Here is a 20,975-nt window from a genome sequence, read left to right on the forward strand (position 1 = left end):
TTGGTCAAAACCAGACTCTAGGTAGAATGTTTATTATTAATTATTATTATTATTATTATTTTTTTTTTCAAGAAGGTTTTGTAAATAACAAGTATATTTAACGAGGGGTGTACACTATCAAATAAATGATAATAACTATATACAGGCAAATACAGTTACATAAAGAAAAAAGAATATGTAAATACAAAAGAGAAACAAAAAGACTTACACAAAATCTGGTCGTCTTGATAAAATATATGTCCTCCAAGAACATTTAAAATCATAGTCATGAATAAAAAAGAAACAAAATCAATGTTGAGAGAAATTTAGTAAAAACCATCTCTGAGGCATTTTTTGGAAACAAAGATAACAATTTAAACCAAACTAACCCATCCAATAATATTTATCACAATGTAAAAAAGAGTATAGATACAGAAAAAAAAACCCTGAATTCAACGTGTCCCAATACTTTTGTCCATATAGTGTGTGTAAGAACGTTAAAATGACTGGTATGGAACCACAGATACTGCAGTCCAGGACCATGGACTGCAGCTGCACCATCACACAGCGCCTGAGTGTGGGACACATGCTGAAGTATGGTTTAGGTCTGTGCTGTCCAACAGCTGATGTGTGTGTGTGTGTGTGTGTGTGTGTTCATGTAGAATTCACCCCTGGAAGTCGACGACGAGGGCTTCGTAATCCGAGCTGACAGCGCCCAGAATGATATCCTTTCTGTGCTCTCGCAGGCGTGGCTGGGATAATTCAGCCTGTTGGCTTTTTGTCTGGTAATATTTTTAATTAATCATTTGGGAATGGGTTTAACGTTAATCAAAAGGAGCGTCGGGAAGTATCGGTTACTTTGTTTAGAGCGACGAGATAGAATTACAACTGAGTAGAACTGTAAGAACAACAGAGCCTCCATACGATCAACAGCCAAATATATAGAATAGAATTAAATAGAACTGAAAACCCAAATAAATAGAACAGAATAGAATAGAACTGAAAACCCAAATATATAGAATAGAATAAAATAAAATAGAATAGAATAGAATTGAATAGAACTGAAAACCCAAATATGTAGAATAGAATAGAATAGAATAGAACTGAAAACCCAAATATGTAGAATAGAATAGAAAAAAATAGAACTGAAAACCCAAATATACAGAATAGAATAGAATAGAATAGAACAGCCTTCATTGTCATTGTGTGTGTAATGAAATTAGGTGTGCTAAATAAAATAAATAAATAAATAAAATAATAATAATAGTTAAAAAAAAAAAAAAATCTCACACGTCTAAAGTTCGGTCTTGCTGTAATTATTACTAACTTTGCAGCCCCCCGGTGAGAAATAATTTGGAACAGTAGGAATCAAGGTGTTTGGAGTAAATAAATACATTTTCCTAAATTCTTGGAGTCACACATTTTTGCCACTGAAACAGGCATTAAATTCTGTTCTAAATAGTCTTAAAAAGTCTTAAAAAGTCTTAAAAGGTCTTAAATGTAACTTGCAGAAACCTGTTGGAACCCTGTACGATATGATGTCAGTACAAATGTGTGCACATTACAGAATACAGGATACTTGGATCTGGAAATGTGACGCACTGTGGGTTTGAAAACATACTGATGGTAAGTTGTCATCCTAACCACATCCATCGACAGTAACGTATTTATAAAATATTTGAAGGTTCTGAACAGTTATAGTTTGAACTGTTGGAAATGTCCCAAGTCCTTGTGCGAAACTTCAGACCAAACGAAACCTCATGTGACGGCTGAAACTGCTGAAAAGGCTCCTGACTGAGACGGTAAATGGAGAATAATCAGAAGGTCTGTGTGGAGGGGCGGGGCTTATCCAATTCATCAGCATGAATGACTCCATTCACCAACTCATCAACTGCAGAACACGACAATTATTCCGATCTCTGCCTCATTTATTAGAGCGGACCGCCGACAGACTCCGCTAGAGCAGAGTTACCGTCAGGCCACAGGCTCATGAAGTGTTCATCAGTTCACACATTTATTTAGTCTGAAAGGTGGAGTTAGGGTTTTAGGTTCGTTTGAGCTGAAGCTGAAAGACCACATCAGTCTAATCACACTTTTCTTTTTTATTTTCACTTTGGATTTGTTTTTTTTTTTGCTGTTTTTTTTGTCTCATTTGATTTTTTAAATTTCATTTTATTATTATTTTTTTTGCTTGCTGTCTTTCTGTCTTGTTTATATTTATCTCTGTTTTTTTCATTTTATTTAATTGTTCTTCTGTTTTTCTTTACATCTTATTGTTTACTTTTCTTTTGTCCATGTTTTTCTGATTTTGAATGATTTTTTTTTTTTTTTTGTTTTAAGTTTTATTTTTCTGAGTTTACTTTACGTGACACATAACCAGTGTCACAATGAGTTTTAACCCTTTAATGCACAGTGGTCAGTCCAGTGGTCAGTCCAGTGGTCACTCCAGTGGACAGTTCTTCTCCAGCTGTTCTCTTGTTTATTCATGGGTTTGGTTGTTCTAGTTCCATATCAGCCACAGTGGACACTAATGCACCATCCCAAACACTAACATTCAGACCATTACTGGAACTTTGCTGTTCTTGATAAACCTGATCTGCACTAACATGTTTGAGTGGAAATCAATTGCTAATTGTTATTAGACTGTAATTAACAGTTTTCTGAAACTGTTTTTTGGGTTTTTTTGCATATCCTCTTGAGACCCAGCAATGCATTTTGTCCTCTGTAGGGGACAAAAGTTGGACAGTTTTACTTAAATGCTGTCCACTGCAAAGGACATTCCATTAAAAGATCAATCAATAAATAAACATTATTTTAAAAATGTATCTGAAAAGAACTGTTGCATTATGCAGTTTCCAATCGAGACAATTTTTTGGTGTAAAAAAGCTAAAATTGTCAGTTTCCTGGGTCTCAGAGGATTTTATCTCCATGAAATGAGTAATAACTAGTATTAGAGTATGAGAAAATGTGTCAAAACGTCAGATTAGTGACATTAAAAATGGTTTTATTTCATAGTTTTCACACAGTTTATCACTTTCTGATGATGAGTTTTAAATACATGTTTCTTTGCTTCAAAAATTAAACACATGGTGTCCAGCTGAGTGGACATTTTTGTGACGCCACAAAAAATAGGTTCATAAAAAAAAAAAAAATTAAATTGCAATACATAAATGTCCACTGTGGCTGATATGGAACTAAAACAACCAAACCCATGAATATACATGAGAACAGCTGCAGAAGAACTGTCCACTGGAGTGACCACTGGACTGACCACTGGACTGACCACTGTGCATGAAAGGGTTAACCTTTCAAGCTCCAAAGTCACAGTATTGTGACACACAACATAACTGAATGAAACAGATAGCTTTTTGAAATCTGGATATGAAAAGTGAATATTAAAAAAAAAACAAAACTCGGGCACCTAAAGGGTTAATATTTAGTGTTTTGGTTTTGACACAGAGGAGAGAACTGCTAAAGGAAGGTGTATTTATACTTTTAAAGTCTTGGATTTCAGCCTGTGCAGCTTTAATTTTCAGAGCAGATCCATGAAAAGGGTTTGACATTAGATGTGTCTTTTACTTTCACTGACACTGGAGAGGCTTATTTACAACTTAGAAAAGTGAAAGTTAATAAAAAAAAAAAAAAACGGGTAAACTCACTATAAATAAAGTACAGGGGTTGGACAAAATAATGGAAACACCTTAAAAAATCAACAAAATATAATTTAATATGGTGTAGGTCCGCCTTTTGCGGCAATTACAGCCTCAGTTCTCCGAGGTATTGATTCATACAACTTGTGAATTGTTTCCAAAGGAATTTTCAGCCATTCTTCAGTTAGAATACCCTCCAACTCTTTTAGAGACGATGGCGGTGGAAATCGACGTCTTACTTGAATCTCTAAAACTGACCATAAATGCTCAATAATGTTGAGGTCTGGGGACTGTGCCGGCCATACGAGATGTTCAACTTCATTAGAATGTTCCTCATGCCGTTCTTTAACAATTCTAGCTGTATGGATTGGGGCATTATCATCTTGAGGTGAAGGTGTTTCCATTATTGTGTCCAACCCCTGTATGTCTGTTTAGAATAAGAAGAGGCCATTGGACTGTTGGTCTGCTCTCTCTAATGTCCAGCTTTAGCTTTGATTGAACTGTTTTGTCTGAAGTAAATATGTGCGTTCTTCCCATCGTTGTTTCTGTCAGAACTCTTATCGCTATTATTTGAGCAAAGCACAATTATGTACAATCATGATTATTCAGACAAAGAAAACACAACTATGTGAAAAGGTTCATGTCTAATCTGTCCTGTGCTGTATTTTATTTCCAAAGCCTAAAAGACAAACAAATGCAATTTTATTTACGTCTTCTATATTAGACTGTTTCCCAAAGTTGGAATAAAATATTTTTGCCTCTTGTCATGAAATAATTGTGACAATGTGATTTATTCTTGACAGATAAAGTGTAAATGGGGCTCAGTATGTGATCATTACACCTGGTCACAGGTTATTACTGATGTGTAGAAATAAGGATTAAAAAAAAGAATGCATTTGAAAACGAAATTATTCCAATTTTTTGGGCAACAGTGTTTGTTTATTGTTTTCCTGTACAGCCGCAGAAAAAATTATTAGACCATCCAAAGTCCTCAAAAACAATGGTTCTGCAATCCAGTCCTACCTCCTGTGTGTGTCATGTGACTAAAACAGACAGAACAGAAAACATGGAATGAATAAAAGCACTGTTTTTGTCAGAACAGTGACACACATACTGATGGAAGAACTGAAGGGATTTGGGTTTTTATCAAGAAAACATGTTAAATGGATAGATATCAGCTGTGAAATTCAACTACTATGAGCTGTTTTTGTTGTTCTCATTATATTTGTCCAAACAAATGGACCTTTAGTTGGACCAGGCATTAAAATGAACAAGAAACTAAGAAAACAAGGGGTAGGCGAAGAATTTTTTCCACAACTATTCATGTATAGTTAAACTACTCTAAGGATTCTATCAGTTACATGCATGAATAGTTGATGAATTATTCAAATATTTATTACACAGTTATTCATATAATATTATTGAATAATTGATCAAATTCATGCTCATCTTTTTTTTTTAAACATATTTTGCAACTAATTTATTTTTATTTGACTTAAGGGCAGATTTCTGTTTTCCTTAGAGGCGCAGAAAAAATGTTTCCAGCTTCGTTTCTGCTCCATGCTGCAAATGTCAAGTCTGAAAAATGTTTAAAAAGTAAAGAAAAGTAGATGGTATTACACTGTTTATGTATTTTTTTTTTTTACAACTTTATTTATCATTTTATAAGCATATTTACAATGGACCGAAATGCATGAATTACACAGGCTGTTATGATATTACATTGTTTTTAATATTATAATTTTTCTTTGGTTGGAAAAGACTTTTAAACGATAATGCAACAACTAAAGGACTTAAACTGGTTTGATTATTCGACTTCAGAGAGTGATAAAAATGACCATCTGTCGTCTGTCAGGTCAGAGTTTCCTCACATTTTGCCTCTTTACCGTCTGTATGTTCCGTATGTTCTTTTCTCATTCTAATGTTCCCAAACATCCGCCTTCGTTCACCCTCTGAGGGGCTTTTCCTTGACCCTCTTCTTCTTACGCTGTGCCGAGGAGAAGGAAACCAACTTCTACTCCAGCGACTCCGACTTCGACGACGAGGAGCCCAAGAAGTTCCACATCCAGATCCGGCCGGTTGCCAGTAGCAACCGAAGCAGCTCGGCCGCCACGGAGAAGGAACTGAAGGCCACCGTGGGGGCGCTCACCCTCCCACCCAACAGGGGGGCACGGCAGCAGGTGGGTTTCACTGATTCAGGTCATACAAGAAATAAAAGCACAAGATACAGTAGATCATGTTTATGAGGACGTTCTGTTAAAACACCTGCATTTACATCCTGCATGGAACACTTAAAACACAAAACAGACTCTGGTACAGTTTAACACACAAGCACAATGTAAAAACCCCACCCACACACACACACACACTGACGAAATAACCCCCACCATGCAACAATCACATCCATGTGCCTTGTTTTTAATTGTACTTTGTATATATCCTTTATGACATTTATATATACTTATATGTTAGACATGTTTCTTATCTATAGAGTTAGTTTTTTATATATTTTAGTCATGATTAGTAGTATTTGAGTACTGAGTTGAGTTTATTTATTTGTCATTGTAAAGAAAAAAAAGTTACAATGAAGTTAAGGGTTGCTCTCCTTCAGTGTAGGCACAATGTATAAAAATATATGAACAAACAGTAGTAGAGTAGTATTTGTATATTTAACCCTCCAGTATCTGGGTGTGCCTTTTACGCACACTTTGCACTTCATTTATAAAAAACTTCATATTATTTTTCACAATTTAAATAAGGTTACAATTCAAAAGTTGTTCATTTTTGCATGATCTTTAAAATTCTGTCCACCAACTAAATAAATAAACAAAATAAATAAACCAAATAAAATGACCAGACTAGCATCTGTCTGCCAAGTGTGCATAAAACGCACTGTTTCTAACATTTGATCTGTATGATTAGGACTGAGCTGGATTTACAAAAATAAAATCAAATTGGAGCAGAAAAATAAATTAATATATAATATTTAATAGTTTGATTTATAGGTGTGCATTTTACGCACACTTGGTGACAGATGTTAGTATTTTTGAACATTTGACCTAGCGCCAAAAATAATCATGCAAATTAACCACTGTTGGAGTTAATCATTGACATATGCCAGGATGAAAAAATCTAATATGTGATCCACTTTTTAGGCAGTGTATTGAATTTTTTTTTTTTTTGCATAAAAAAAAAAAGGTTTGTTTCCATTACAAACATGGCATTTAAAGGGTTAAAAAATGTGACAGTTATTGAGTATTTGGTATTTTTATTTATGGCTCAAGTTGATGGAATAGAAAAAAAGTGTAAAAGAATTAAAAACAAACTGTATGAAAAATTTTTTTGACATTATTCCATTATTCACCAGTAAAACCCGTTGATTTTGGTCAATGACAGTGGATGGATACACAGTTTATGTTCAGTTAATGATAGATTGAACTGAAAAAGTCCCCTTTTTTTTTTTTTTTAGTTTTTTCTGTTTTTGATACAATAACCCACTACTGATTTATAGAACATCTACATGATCTGTGAATTAGATATAGGAAAATGCATGATTTTCAGTGAAAAATGCAAAATACATGGTGATAAATCATTTAAGAAAGGTGAAATCTAGAGAAAAAACATCATTTGGGAACTGCCGCAAAATGACCTCTGGGTCTTAATGGGTTAAGTGTTCGCTGCTAAACAGAGACAGAGCTGCAAAATGGATTATCACTGTTCCTGTAACAAAGACAGTAAAGATCTGTTCTATTCTATTCTGTTCTATTCTAGTCTATTCTAGTCTAGTCTATTCTAGTCTAGTCTTATTCTATTCATTGTTATTTCTTTTCTTTTTTATTTATTTGAACAGGACCGTGAACATTAATGACCAAACATGTTTTAATTTGAATATAAACACTCCAGATTTTTGCCTCAGACTAGTTTCCATCCCTTGTCCCACAGGAGATGTTCTATAAAAAACAGTAAAAGTACAAACAACTATAACATTCTATACAATTACCAGCTGTTTCAACCAGGCACATGTGCACATCCACATATTTCCACTGTACATAATACTTGACACATTATTGCACCAGAACTCATGCGTAGACCAGCCGTCTAACCCTTGTTGGTGTTATTTGTCCTCCTCTCTCCACTTCCAGGTGTCAGTCAAAAGGCATCTCTCCAGTAAGTACCGTCCGGTCTCTTATAGACATTCGTTCAACCTTCTAGTCTGTTTTCCTTTGAGTCTGGAGTCTGGACCTGGGATGGTTTTTGTGTTTCTGCAGGAAACTCCAGTACAGCAGGAGGCCGATCGGAGGAGGCCGAGGGCGTCTCACACAGGGGTTAGTCTGTCTGTAGTCTTTCACTTTGTCTTCATCTGATCTGTCTTGGCGGAGGTCTGCGCTCTCCAAATGCTTTTCTTGTTTTGCTGTAGATCACAATTGGACTGAATGTGGAACCTGAACTAAAACAACTCTGACACCTTTGACTCTTAGTAACGTTAGTATAATTTTTGCGCTTTCCAAATTCAGACTGTGGGACATGTCCATGAACAGGTCCGTCCTGGTACTATATTGGGGTGTGTTCGGTGCCGTGCGTTAGTGATATGAAGTGGGTTACTCACAGGTCGGGTTGGGTTGGTTCAAATAATTCCACAAAAGCCTCACGGGTTGAAACAAACCAGACTCGCGCATCACAGCCGGACCTCATAATGACCCTAATAGTTCCTACAGTTTGAATTTGAACCCTCCAGCTGCTGCAAAGCTATCTCTATATTCATTCTGGCAAAAATCCAGTGGATTTCTACAACCTGTTTTAATTTCTGCTTAATTTGTTATGTTTTATAACTAGTTACATCACGACATTTGCACATACAAGGTCAAGACTTCCGACGAACATTTCTCTGAGTACGACATAATTAATTGTTTATCAGCAGCAGCGGTTGTAGCAAAAACTGAAAATATGTCCAAACTTCGAGCCCATTACCTAAAATGTTCAGTTGTTGGTTGTATTAATGAACACCAGTGGCTGAAGGAGACAGCAGCACAGCCAAACACCCTTCTCCACTGGTTTGGGAAAAGTAGGTTCAAGTTCCAATTTTTATGAATTTTTTAAAACTTTTTTTTTTCCTCCCATTTATTTATGAGCGAAATTTATAATGTCTATAAAAGCATCAATTTTGTTTTAATTTACTTCAAACGTGACACATGTATAGAGGCAGTTGATGTGCTGACATCAGCACATGCATAGACATGATGACATCAGCTGGATCGATGACAAAATAAGATGAAATACTTGTGAGGGCGGGGTTTGTTGTGACTGGAAACACGTGCTTAAGTGTGTTTTTATTGCATCACCAGTTTTTATGTGATTGTCATTTTGTCTCATGTTTTGTCATGGCTGTTTGCTGTTGTTGTTTTGATTGAAATACTTGTTTTCAAAGCTTTGCTGCTCTTTTAGATTTTTCTTCACGTGTAAATGAGGTAAATGGAAGAACAAATGAAGTATTTTCTAAGTTTCAAAGACTTCTGTTTGTTCCAGTAACAAAACTTATGACAAGAAAATGTATGTCAAAGTTTGTGTATTTGGTCACAAATATACAATGAAGTAAATGACAAAATACACATTATTATTATATAGTGTCCTTACCCTTTGCTGTAAAATATTTTATATCTGTAATTAATTTGATTTCATGTCTTCTTTATATCTTAGACTTTAAGATGGAAGATGATGCTTGTTTTTTAGCATTTAATTTTATTAGTGAGTCACAATGAAGTTGTGTTCTTTTGCTTTTAGTTTATTATGCAGTTAACTATTACATTACAGCACTAACTGTTAATAGTCACTGCAGCAGAAAACACATCTGAGTCATCTGTTTCTATGAGCTCATTGTCATTCCAGAGATTGGGTTTAAAATGCACAGTTTTCAGCTCAGTGATGATCGTCTTTACTCAGGCAGGATTGTTGTTACAAAAACACTGTAAATGCTGTTTTTTTACCGACCGTAAAAGTCATATTATAGTCAGATGCAACAATTAGTAAGTTGGTTGTTTTGCTATTAGTTTTACCGGTTGTAAAATACAAACTAGATCATGATTGCTGACACAGTCCCGTTTGTAGCGTCAGTAAAACAAATCCAGTGTGTAGTCTGCTCTCCGGTAGATCTCTTCATTTCCTGACCTTGCTACTTTCCATTAGTCACACGGCCCTCTGCTGGAGCTCCAAAACATGTTTTATCACCGGCCGTTTCTCCAACCGACCGTAGTTTTACCCGGTCTCTGTGTCTTTTAAATCCAGAGCTGCAGGATTAACGACCAGAGCCTGATTAAAGCCGTTACTCTGCTGCAGTGTCATTGGTGGCTGCTGATGAGTGGGACCAGGCTAATTGCTGGTATTTATCACCAAGGAAGTCGTAGGTGATAGGTTTTTACTCACGTTGTTGGATCCCGTCCCATCCTGCTGTGCTGCTGATCAGTGATGGTTAGGACACGTGATTAGATGATTAGAAACCACACTTATTTTGTGTATTTGTGTGTTTGTGTTGAACAGATGGAGAGCAGGACGGTCTTCGCAGATCCACGTCCAGTCCTGATCACAGCAGGTCAGACATCTTTGGCCTTCATATTGTTTCTTCTACTTATACATTATATGGACAAAAGTATATGGACATGTTGAATTCAGGTGTTTCTTTTCTAACGGGTCTGGGATACAAAACATTAATGACTAATATAATAATATAGTTTTATATGAGGATAAATATCATTGCATTGGTTTGTTTAGTATATATTGTTATCTTTGCTTCCAAAAAATGCCTCAGAGATGGTTTTTATTTAATTTATCTCAATGTTGATTTTGTTTTAAATCCATGACTATGATTTTAAATGTTCTACCTCTAAGTCTGTAAAAATGTTTTTCCTGTTCTGACTGTAAATAATAATTTTCTACCACAACTAACCATCTACTTTCTTCACATCTCACTGAAGAAGAAAAATCTAACATTAAACTTTAAGGAAATATTAATGTTTTTATCTCAAATCAGCATCGACAGTACATGTTGCCGCTGTAGACATGACATGTCCCAATATTTTTGTCCATATAGTTTATAAACATTATTTACAGTCACAGCATGAAACGTATTTTAGAAATTTGAAAGTGGAACATTTAAAATCATAGTCATGGATTTTTATTTCCATTGTAAGGTGATTTAGTTTATTAGAGAATGCATTTCTGTGCTTTGGTTGCATTTGTGACGGAAAATATTTACATCTGTATACTTTCCTGTTAGTTTCTGTTATAAAATTCAAAAAAAGAAAAAAAAAATCAGTTTTCTTCCCAGTCTTTGTTTCTTCTGTAGCTGAGACAGAATTAACTCATGAAATGTAATCCTTTTTTGTTCTTCCGTCGTCATATTTTTGTGCCGTTTTCCCCTTTTCTGACCCTGCTTCTGTATTTTCACTCACTTTATTTCACCTCGTCTTTCATTGTCTACATCAAATCCTGCTTTTTATTCCAAACTCCATCCCTCAGGTTGAGTTCAACAGCCTCTGGTTCTGACAACCTGTTCGGACCCCCGCTGGAGACGGCCTTCAAGTCCAAAAGCTTTGATGGTCGTGAAGCCCTAAGAGAGCAGAACGCCTTCAGAGCCTCTGAATGTGAGATATTTTTAAGTTCTTTAAGGACTCAGTATTGAACGCATTCACTGTTTTTATTTCCAGTGTGTGAATAGACCTTTTTCAACCTTCTCAGTTGCCTCGAACTGCCTTTAGACAGATTTCTATGTAGACGTGTATTTTTCTAAGTACCTCAGTGCTTCTGTGGATACTTTGAGCTGATGTGACAAAGCAAGACTCCAACACAAACTTCATGTAAGTCGATAAACACAAGCAACAGGAGTGGACTGCAGTTCACATGACGGACATCGGTGTCATTCAATAACAAATAATCTGCACGTTACACGTTGTAGTTTTAAGCCACATAACAAATCAGAAAGGTTTAGCAACAGAAATTCAGATTTGTGCTATTGTAGCGTATTCTCAGCCGTCTTTTTAGCCCCTTTTCCTTTAGATTCACAGGAACTTATTTACCTGGGTTAAAGAGTTCCTGTTCATCTGTTTGCTTTCCTTTTCCACCACAAAGTTTATTCAAATGAGGCTCAGTCGATGAATTTCTTTTGAGCGTATTTGGTAAATAAAAGTCAACAAGGTCCATGCTTATTATCTAGAGCACAGGTATCAAACATGCGGCCCGGGGGCCAAGTCCAGCCCACCAAAGGGTCCAGTTTGGCCCGTGGGATAAATTTGTGAAATGCAAAGATTACACTAAGATATTGACAATCGTTTTAGTTCAGGTTCCACATTCAGACCAATTCAATCTCCAGTGGGCAGGACCAGTCAAATACTATCAGAATAACATAGAAATAATGACAACTCCAAATGTTTCTCTTTGTAAATGTAAATATTTTCATGTATTTACACTAAAACAAAGTATAATTTCACAAAAAAAATGTGAATAACCTGAACAAATACGATCAACCTGAAATGTCTTAGAAGTAAGTACAATTATAACAAGATTCTGTCTGTTACTAAATGTTTTTGTGTGTTTGCAGATCCACTGTGATCTGTACGTTATAATGACCATGTGTAAATGATAAACTGAGGCAGAATATTGTTAAAATTACACTGATTTTTTTTCAGTTTGTTCATGTTATTCACATTGTTTGAAAGGATAGTTTGTAGATGTAAACATTTTCATAATGTAAATTTACTTTTTTCGCTCTAAAACACAGAGAAAAGTTTGGAGTTGACATTATTTCTATATTATTCTGTTATTATTTTACTGGTTCGGTCCACTGCAGATCAAATTTAGCTGAATGTGGAACTGAACTAACATGAGTTTGACAGCCCTGATCTAGAGCGTATTTCCATGGACAGACCGATTATTACAATGCACTTGTAGAAGTGAGATGAATACGCTCAAGACTGTATTTGTCAGATGGATGTTGTTGTCCGTCCACTTCTTCTAGCTTCTTTTTCCATTTTCCAAACGATCAAAACACAAAGTGACGTTTGTAGAAATGAAATAAAGAACTTTGCATCTGCACATTGACTTAAACATTGTGGGTGAATGTAAGTGCAGAACACCGCAAGTATGTTCCACCAATCAGTGATCATCAGCACACAGCCCCGCCCCCAAGAATTCCAGGGAATCTTAAAAAGTCGCCCCATCCCCCACTAGGAACTTTTTTCAAAGAAAGTTTGGGACCAAGGGAAGGTTTTTTACCCGGGTAGTTTTGGTGGAAATGCACTAAGGTATTTTCAGAGTTGTGGGTGAAGTAAAAGTTCCTGTGGTGGAAAACGACTTCTGTCACTAAGGCTGCGTTCACACAGCAGGTCTGAACGCACAGTTCAGAGTTTTAGTGAAATCCAAGTTTTTTGTGTTTGTTCATGTCACACATTAAATGCGACTTCTATCAGTTTTGAGTCTGAACTGAATGTGACCCTGAAGTGACCCACATGCACAGAAGAGGTCCTGATGGAATACATGACCACGCAGACACACACTGTGTTTACAGAAGTGAATATGGTTTTCCTGCCGCTCCTCCTCCTGGGACGCAGGACTGTGACGTTTGTCGCATTTCAATGACGTAAAGGTCGGATAAATGCGACCTGGCCATTCAGACTGAAGTGGCATTGGAAAATATCAGATATGTATCAGATTTAGGAGCACATATGAAAGTGGTCTGGGTCAGATTAGTGCTGTTCAAAGTGTCTCCAGTTACAGGTCACATATGGACAAAAACATCCGATCTGAGCCTCGTTTAACTCCAGTCTGAACCGAACCTCAGTCCAACCTGCGCTCATGTCTGACTTTCTTCACTGTGTGACTGTTTGTTTGTTTGTTTGTTTGTTTGTTTGTTTGTTTTTCCAGATGCTGCCTTCTCCTCTGACTCCTCGTCCCCAGAGAACGTGGAGGACTCTGGCCTGGACTCTCCTTCCCATCAGCCCCTGGGCCCCTCCCCTGAGCCGGTGGGCTGGGCGGCGTGGCCCCCCATGTCTCAGTGTAAAAATCAGACTCAAACTCTGGGGCGACCCGTGGACCCTTTCCTCTCCGCCTTCCGTGACCCCTCCCCGGGTTGCAGCCCCCACTCGCAGGACGACCCTGCGAGCGCGTGGTCGGTGGCGGCGTCTCGTCCGTCCCGCGTCCCCCCAGAGGTGGACCCCACATCGATGCGTTTCCCGGCCTTCTCTCAGTCCTTCCCCACGCCTGAGGTGGAGTCGTCGGTGTGGAACTGCAAACACATCCCACCGGAGGACCCCTTCCTCGCCGCTTTTGAGAGGACGGTCACTCAGGAGACTCTAAACCTGTCGGACGCCTGGACACGCCCACCGCCCCGCCCCGCTCAGGACGGCAGGGGGGCGGAGGTGCGAGGCGACCCGTTTTCCGTTAACCTCGTCGACACTAAGACCCTCCCAAACGCCTCCTCCTCGTCCGCCGCGTCGTCGTCCTCCAACCGTAAAGACAGAGACAGGAAACGGGACCGGAGCCTCCCGCCCCCCGTGACCTCCGACGACCCCTTCGCCATCACCATGATCGGCAGCCCCACCCACCAGTCCTCTCTGGCCGCGGCTGCAGGGATGATCCCCGCCCACGGCAGCAGCAGTGGTGCATCCAACAGCAACAGACTGGGCCTGGACGCCGGTCCTGGTTCTGGTCCTGGTTCTGGTCCTGGTTCCGGTCCTGGTTCTGGCTCTGCACCAGCGGCTCAGCCAAAGAAGGAGCTGATCCACTGGAACTCAGTCCACAACCCGTTCAGCGAAGGCGTCGCCGGAGCTCCGAGCAGCTCCAAGACTCAGGAAGGAGGAGGAGGAGGAGAGAGGAGAAAACATCGATCATCGGAGAGCGAGCCGCGCAGGAACGCCCCGCCCCTCACGAGGCATTCAGGGCCCCAGGAGGATCTGTGTTTTTCCACTGACAAAGACCAAGACTGCCTGGATCTGAACACTCAGCTCCCCTGCACCATCAGCTCCCATAAGGGTACTGACGTCTGCTGCACCCACACGCCATCCGCCTCATAATGAACTCACATAAAGCGCTTTTAATTCGACCTGAATTAACAGCACAATAAACGCCCCTGAACTACACATGGTTTTACTGAAATTATGCATATTTGAACTATAATAGACCTCTAGTTTTATTAATTATAGCGATGTGTTTAAGTGAACATTTTTTTAAATACAAGAAAGTCCTGACACTTTCTGTTAAATCCCAGGTACACTTGGCATCAGTGGTGTCGAACTGTTTTAGTTCAGGAGCCACAGACATCACAGTTTGACCTCAACTGAGCTGGACCAGTAAAATAATAACAACCTATGAATGAAGAGAACTTAACATTTTTCTCTTTGTTTTAGTGTAAATTAAAGTATGAAGATGTTTACATTTATAACTATTCTTTCTGAAATAAATGCAAATAACCTTGAAAAACCTGAAATTTCTTAAGAAAAATAAGTGTAATTTTATCAATATCTGCCTGAACTTATCATTTACACATGTGCAGTACAACTTACAGATCACAGTGGATCTACAAAGGCAGAAAACATGTAGTAACAGGCAGAATATTCATAAAAATGTTGTAGTATGGAGCTAAAATGAGTTTGAGGCCCTTAACTCTTTCGGTGCCAGACAGTTAAGGGGCTAATAAGCCTTAAAAGTGCCACAGAATTTGGCCGTTTTTCAGTATTCCGCGTCGTTTTTATAATCGAAGTCTGAATCGTCATCAGAACTCATTTTCTAGCAGATGGGACTGTTTTGACAGATCGCTGTGTTTACGATATTACTACAAAATGGCCATCTAATTTGCATATGATTTCATTCATAAATTCATTCATAAAATTTCCCAAGCAGAAAACGAAACGCGAGCTCTTCCTTGGTCAAAAACCGCTCGGTAACATCCGACCGATTGCTACTTAGATTCAAAACACACTGGACGCAGCCGATTCATTATTGATTGTAATTTGCAAGAAGATTTGAAAGAACGTCATCGAAATGTGAGAAAGAAATGGGGGTGGATGGTTTGTTTGTACACAAATATGGCGTGTTCTCCAAAGCCGATCTGATCGGCCCGTGGCACTGAAAGAGTTAACTATTGATACCTTCAGTGTAGTTTTTGCACTTTGCAAATTCATCCCACGGGCCGAACTGGAACCTTTAGCAGGCCGGTTTTGGCCCACAGGCCTTATATTTGACACCCCTGATGAGTGTGTATTTGCATAAACTGAAGACCTGTGGAAATAACAATATGCAGTTTTATTATATATAAACCTTTTCTTTGGGGGTTAAGTCTCAAATATTGCTACCATTCTGGCATAGTTGGTTTATTTTAGTATTATTTTTCTCACTTTTGTTGCAAAATCAGAACGTTCCAAAACAGACCAAAACATTTTCAGCTCTGGGAATTGTAAAAAGTAATCCATATTTTTTTGTTTTTGTCATTTTTTCATGTACTAACAGGCTGCTAACTTTATCTTTTCTGTTAAAATTCAGAAATTCATGTATGGTTAAGATTGGAGGACTGACTGAGGAGGTTTGGTCCACATTTACACATATGTGCCTGATGTAAAAGTGGTGAATTTTGTAGTTTTGACACTGAGTCGGGCCTTTTATGTAGGATGTGTTTACTTCATATTGGATGTGATGTAGTGTAGACTTTGAGTTGAGTGTGTTGCCTTGAAAATAATGACTTGTACATATAATAACATCTCGTTTTTCTTTGGTTACACACCTTTTTTTTAAAGAATATACTGATGACGTTTAAAGGGCTAAAAGGTGGAAACATGCGGCGCTTCTACATGTGGTGTTTCTGTCCTGTTTCAGTGAGTTTGTCCTTCGAACTGTGACTCACTTTCTGTGTGCGTGCGTGCGTGTGCGTGCGTGTGTGTGTGTGTGTCTTGTTCAGGTTCCAAACATAACTTCAGACAGGACACTGAAGTGGTCTCAGCTCCGTCCAGGACGACTCGGGCCAAAAGGACGTCGGGTCGACTCAGCGGCTGTGAACGGGTCAGTAACACGTCATGATGGAATGTTCAGAGTCCAGATCCTGGGAACTGGTCCTAGAGCAGGGGTGTCCAATCCTGGTCCTCGAGAGCCACTGTCCTGCATGTTTTAGGAGTTTCCCTCTTCCAGCTCACCTGACGGTCACTATCAGGCTTCTGCAGAGCTGATGATAGGCTGATCACCATGAGTCTGGTGTGTTGGCAGAGGCAAACATCTAAAACCTGCAGGATAGTAGCTCCCAAGGACTGGATTTGGACACCCCTGTCCTGGAGTCTCAGAGTCCAAACAATGTTGAGGAACCTTTTGGTTTTGTTGAGTTTTTAGCGTACCGGCCGACAGGCTGTAGCTACTGTCGTCATGTGGCGTCTGTCGTCCGTTACAAAAATCTCAATTGTCTTCTTCTCTGAGACTACAATTCCGATTGACTTCAAACTTGGTATACAGCTTCTGTATGATGATGTCAACAAAAGTTAGTGAAATTATTTGGATCCGGATCTGATTCTGGATTTGGTGCCACTTTGAAACATTTCCCCATTATCAGAGATAGGAAGTGGATGGATGCAGTAACTCAGTAAATCTAAATGATCTCCAGTGTAAATGTCTCCAGTCCAGCCCTGATGGGGAGATGACCCAAACATAATGTCCACATGCTGATCAGGATCTTCTTCTGGATCTGGAACTGACGCAAAATTTAACATGGGCTCTGATGGGGAAAACATTTCAATCGTCTTCTTCTCCTAAACTCCAGTTCTGATTGACTTCAGACTTGGTCTACAGCTTCTGTATGATGATGTCAACACAAGGGATTGAAATTATTTGGATCCAGATCTGATTCTGGATTTGGTGCCACTTTGAAAAATGTTCTCATTCTAACAGATAGGAAGTGGATTGATCCAATAAATCAGTATCAGTGATATCAAGTGTGAATTTGAATTTTGTACAGATCTGATTGAATATGAGCAAAACATGGACTATTTCTGTAATAGAATAAATACACAGAACTGGGGGAGAATAAATGGATCTGGATACATTTCCCAAAGCTTTGAATGTGGCCGCTAAGATACAGGACCACTGGTCCGATTTTTATCTGATGTTCTTCTGGTTGCGTGGACGTACAGAATGTGCATATTGTATTGTAAGAGTAAATAACATCAAATCAGATTTTATTTATAAAGCGCCAAATCATAACAAAAGTTCTCTCATGACACTTTACATATAGAGTTGGTCAGAACCAGACTCTAAGCATATTTACAGAAACCCAACAGAATCCTCCAGGAGCAAACACCAGTGAGTGGTGACAGTGGAAGGAAAAACTTCCCTTTAACAGCAGAAACCTGGAGCACACCCAGACTCCTGGAGGATGGACGTCTGTACAATACAGAGTAATTGTACACGGTGTCGTATCCTTCTAATACTTTTACTACTGATACAATCACTACTAATATTAACCCCGCCCTTTCTTTGCTGATTTCAGTCTCGTTCTTTATGCTCCTCCCCCCTGCCGGAGCCCAGCCCCTCCCTCACCTCCTCCTCCTCTTCCAGCCCCAGCGAGTGGGGCCCCCAGGCCAGAGACGGCGAGTGGGGGGGTCAGAACAGAGCCCCCAGTCCTGCCAGGGTGGGCCAAGCCTCTCCGCTGCCGTACCAGCACCAGGACCACGGCCAGCGCCAACGTAAACCACAGCACCGACTCACATGATACGTTTGTGCACGAACAGAACAGAACAGGTACAGAAATAAAACTGTCCTACTGGTCTCTGTAGTCCACCTGTCCAGGGGTCCCAGTCCCATCTCCCTCAGCACCCAGGAGGCGTGGCCTGTGGCGGCGGCCATAACAGAATACATCAACGCCTACTTCAAAGGCGGACAACACAACCGGTCAGTAACGAATGAAAGGATAGGTTTTATTTCTGCTGTCGTATCTGATACTGTTTCTGGTATTTAGAGAAAATCCACTGGTGGAAGAAGTACTCGAGTCTTTTACAGTAACAGTACTAGAGTCCTTAAATAAATATATGTATAGCCTATATATTATTTTTTGTATTGCTTGTTTTTTCACTGTCTTTATGCATTTATATTTTTCTCACACTGAATCCAGTTGTTTTCTTAAACACTGAATTTCCCTGTTGTGGGATTAATAAACTTTCATCTTATCTTATCTTGCTAATACCGTAATATGACTCCACTATAAGTTGTACATTCAAACCCTTACTTAAGTAAATGTATGTATGTATCAGCAGCAAAATATATTTAAAGTACAGAGAGTCCACGTGATCGTTGTGGAGTGAGTGTTTTTACTGTATTTGATGTGTTTAGCTCAAAATGACTGATGTATTCAAGGGCTCATATTCTGTTAAACCCACTTTTCTTAGTCTGTGCTTCATTTCTTTGTGTATTTGGACCCTAATAGTTCATAAAGTGTGAATTTGAACCCTCCAGGTGCTGTAAAGCTATCTTTAGATTCATTTTGGCAAAAGTCGACTGGATTTCTACAACCTGTTTCAATTCCTGCTTAATTTGTTACATTTTATAACTAATACCGTCACAACATTTGCACATATCAGGTCCAGACTTCAGACGAACATTTCTGCGAGTACGGCATAATTGTTTATCAGCAGCGGCGGTTGGAGTAAAAACTGAAAATATGTCCAAACTTGGAGCCCGTTACCTAAAATGTTCAGTTGTTGGTTGAATGGGACAGAGCAGCACAGCCAACAACCTGGAGGGGGCGGGGCATTTGCATTTAACAAGAGAAATCCAGGTGTGTTAATCTGATTTCTCATAATCAGATTACTGTAATAATCTGATTACTCCAGAAATGGGATACTGATCATAGTATTAGTGTGGATGTAAACAGGCTCAATGACAGAGAATAAAGATCTGCTGTAATTAAATGCAGCTGTTGTTTGTTTTGTTTTTGCAGGTGTCTGGTGAAGATCACAGGGGACCTGACCATGTCCTTCCCAGCAGGCATCACCAGGATCTTCACGGCCAACCCCAACGTCCCCGTGCTCAGCTTCAGACTGGTCAACATCTCACGGATCGATCACTTCCTGCCCAATCAGAAGCTGCTCTACAGGTCAGCTGAGTTCCTCCCGTTTGCATTAACAGTCGGAGCCGTTTTCGGTCCTTAACTCCGGTCGTGTGTCCGCAGCGATCCGTCTCAGAGCGACCCCGACACCAGAGACTTCTGGTTCAACATGCAGGCCCTGCAGATCTACCTGCAGAGAGAGGCCGACCTCAACCCTCAGGCCTCCTACTACAACGTGGGCCTGCTCAAGTACCAGGTCAGGGGTCCATAATGATCTGTTCTGGTTCAGTTTGGGTTAGTGTCAGTATTATGTGATTCTAAGGTCAGTTTGACACCTGACAGTTCAAAACAGCGTTCAGGTTTTTGTTCTTTGTAAACATTTAGTCCACTTAGTTTTGCTTTCACGCTGCAGTTTCAGTGGTGGACTAATGTCCTGTCCACAGTCAGCCCGTTTACACACTAATACTCTGATCATTATCTGATTATTCAGTGATCACATGAACAGCGTAATCTGAGTATGACAAATCAGACCCTAACCCTAACACTCCTGGATTTCTCCCCAATACTCTGATGTCTTCATGAACGCATACCCATTAATCTGATTTATTTAGTTCTTTTACATCTGCACGTATAAAAAACCCCAAAAAAATCACTGTAGAAAACAGAAGTGACGTAGTCAGACATGAGTGGAAGACGATAATAATAATAATAATATTCTACCGTCACTATTTACGTACAGACTATGACAGAAATCCAATAATTGACTGAATCGTCTAAACCAGGGTTTTTGAATGATCATATTTCTGAGGTGCACATAAACACATCACACCTGATTTTTACATCTATCTGATTACTCCCAGTTATCAGATTTTTATGGTCCTGCAAATGGGCACACTAGTATAGATATATGTCTGAACACATACTTCTTCGTAAAAATTGTGTCCGTTTGACCTTTGTTTTACAAAATACCTTTCTCCACATAACAACCCAGTAATGACTCCTCACGTGTCACATGCTGAGCTCACTCTGCTGCAGGTCATACACTGATTTATACACCTGGATTGAATGTTTCAGGTGCAGCTTCACTACACAAAGACATAACAGACATGAACAAAATAGGGTGTGACATCATCGTCTGCATTTTCCCTGAACACACGGATTCACAAACCAGAGTTTTTAATGATCTACACATTGGAAAGAGTTTTTTTTTATAAACTCAAACAGAGGAAAACATGTGTTTTATAAAGTATCCACATTACTGTGGAAGGAGTCGAACACGTCCTTAA

The 20,975-nt window shown here is 39.1% G+C and overlaps 1 protein-coding gene across 2 annotated transcripts in view; it reads left to right on the plus strand.

The window, feature by feature from the left end:
• The window catches only part of fcho1 (FCH and mu domain containing endocytic adaptor 1), a 128,496-nt gene that overhangs the window by 97,825 nt on the left and 9,696 nt on the right, over positions 1–20,975 (plus strand). For both annotated transcript variants that reach the window (XM_030132489.1, XM_030132490.1), the window contains exons 12-23: positions 642–702; positions 5,616–5,809; positions 7,772–7,796; positions 7,898–7,954; positions 10,161–10,212; positions 11,139–11,263; positions 13,539–14,645; positions 16,564–16,664; positions 18,136–18,331; positions 18,422–18,536; positions 19,582–19,737; positions 19,813–19,945. In XM_030132489.1, coding sequence (XP_029988349.1) covers positions 642–702; positions 5,616–5,809; positions 7,772–7,796; positions 7,898–7,954; positions 10,161–10,212; positions 11,139–11,263; positions 13,539–14,645; positions 16,564–16,664; positions 18,136–18,331; positions 18,422–18,536; positions 19,582–19,737; positions 19,813–19,945 — 2,322 coding nt within the window. The remainder of the gene's footprint in view (positions 1–641; positions 703–5,615; positions 5,810–7,771; positions 7,797–7,897; positions 7,955–10,160; positions 10,213–11,138; positions 11,264–13,538; positions 14,646–16,563; positions 16,665–18,135; positions 18,332–18,421; positions 18,537–19,581; positions 19,738–19,812; positions 19,946–20,975) is intronic.

The sequence above is a fragment of the Sphaeramia orbicularis genome, chromosome 4 (genome assembly GCF_902148855.1).
Source record: "Sphaeramia orbicularis chromosome 4, fSphaOr1.1, whole genome shotgun sequence".
Taxonomy (NCBI): domain Eukaryota; kingdom Metazoa; phylum Chordata; class Actinopteri; order Kurtiformes; family Apogonidae; genus Sphaeramia; species Sphaeramia orbicularis.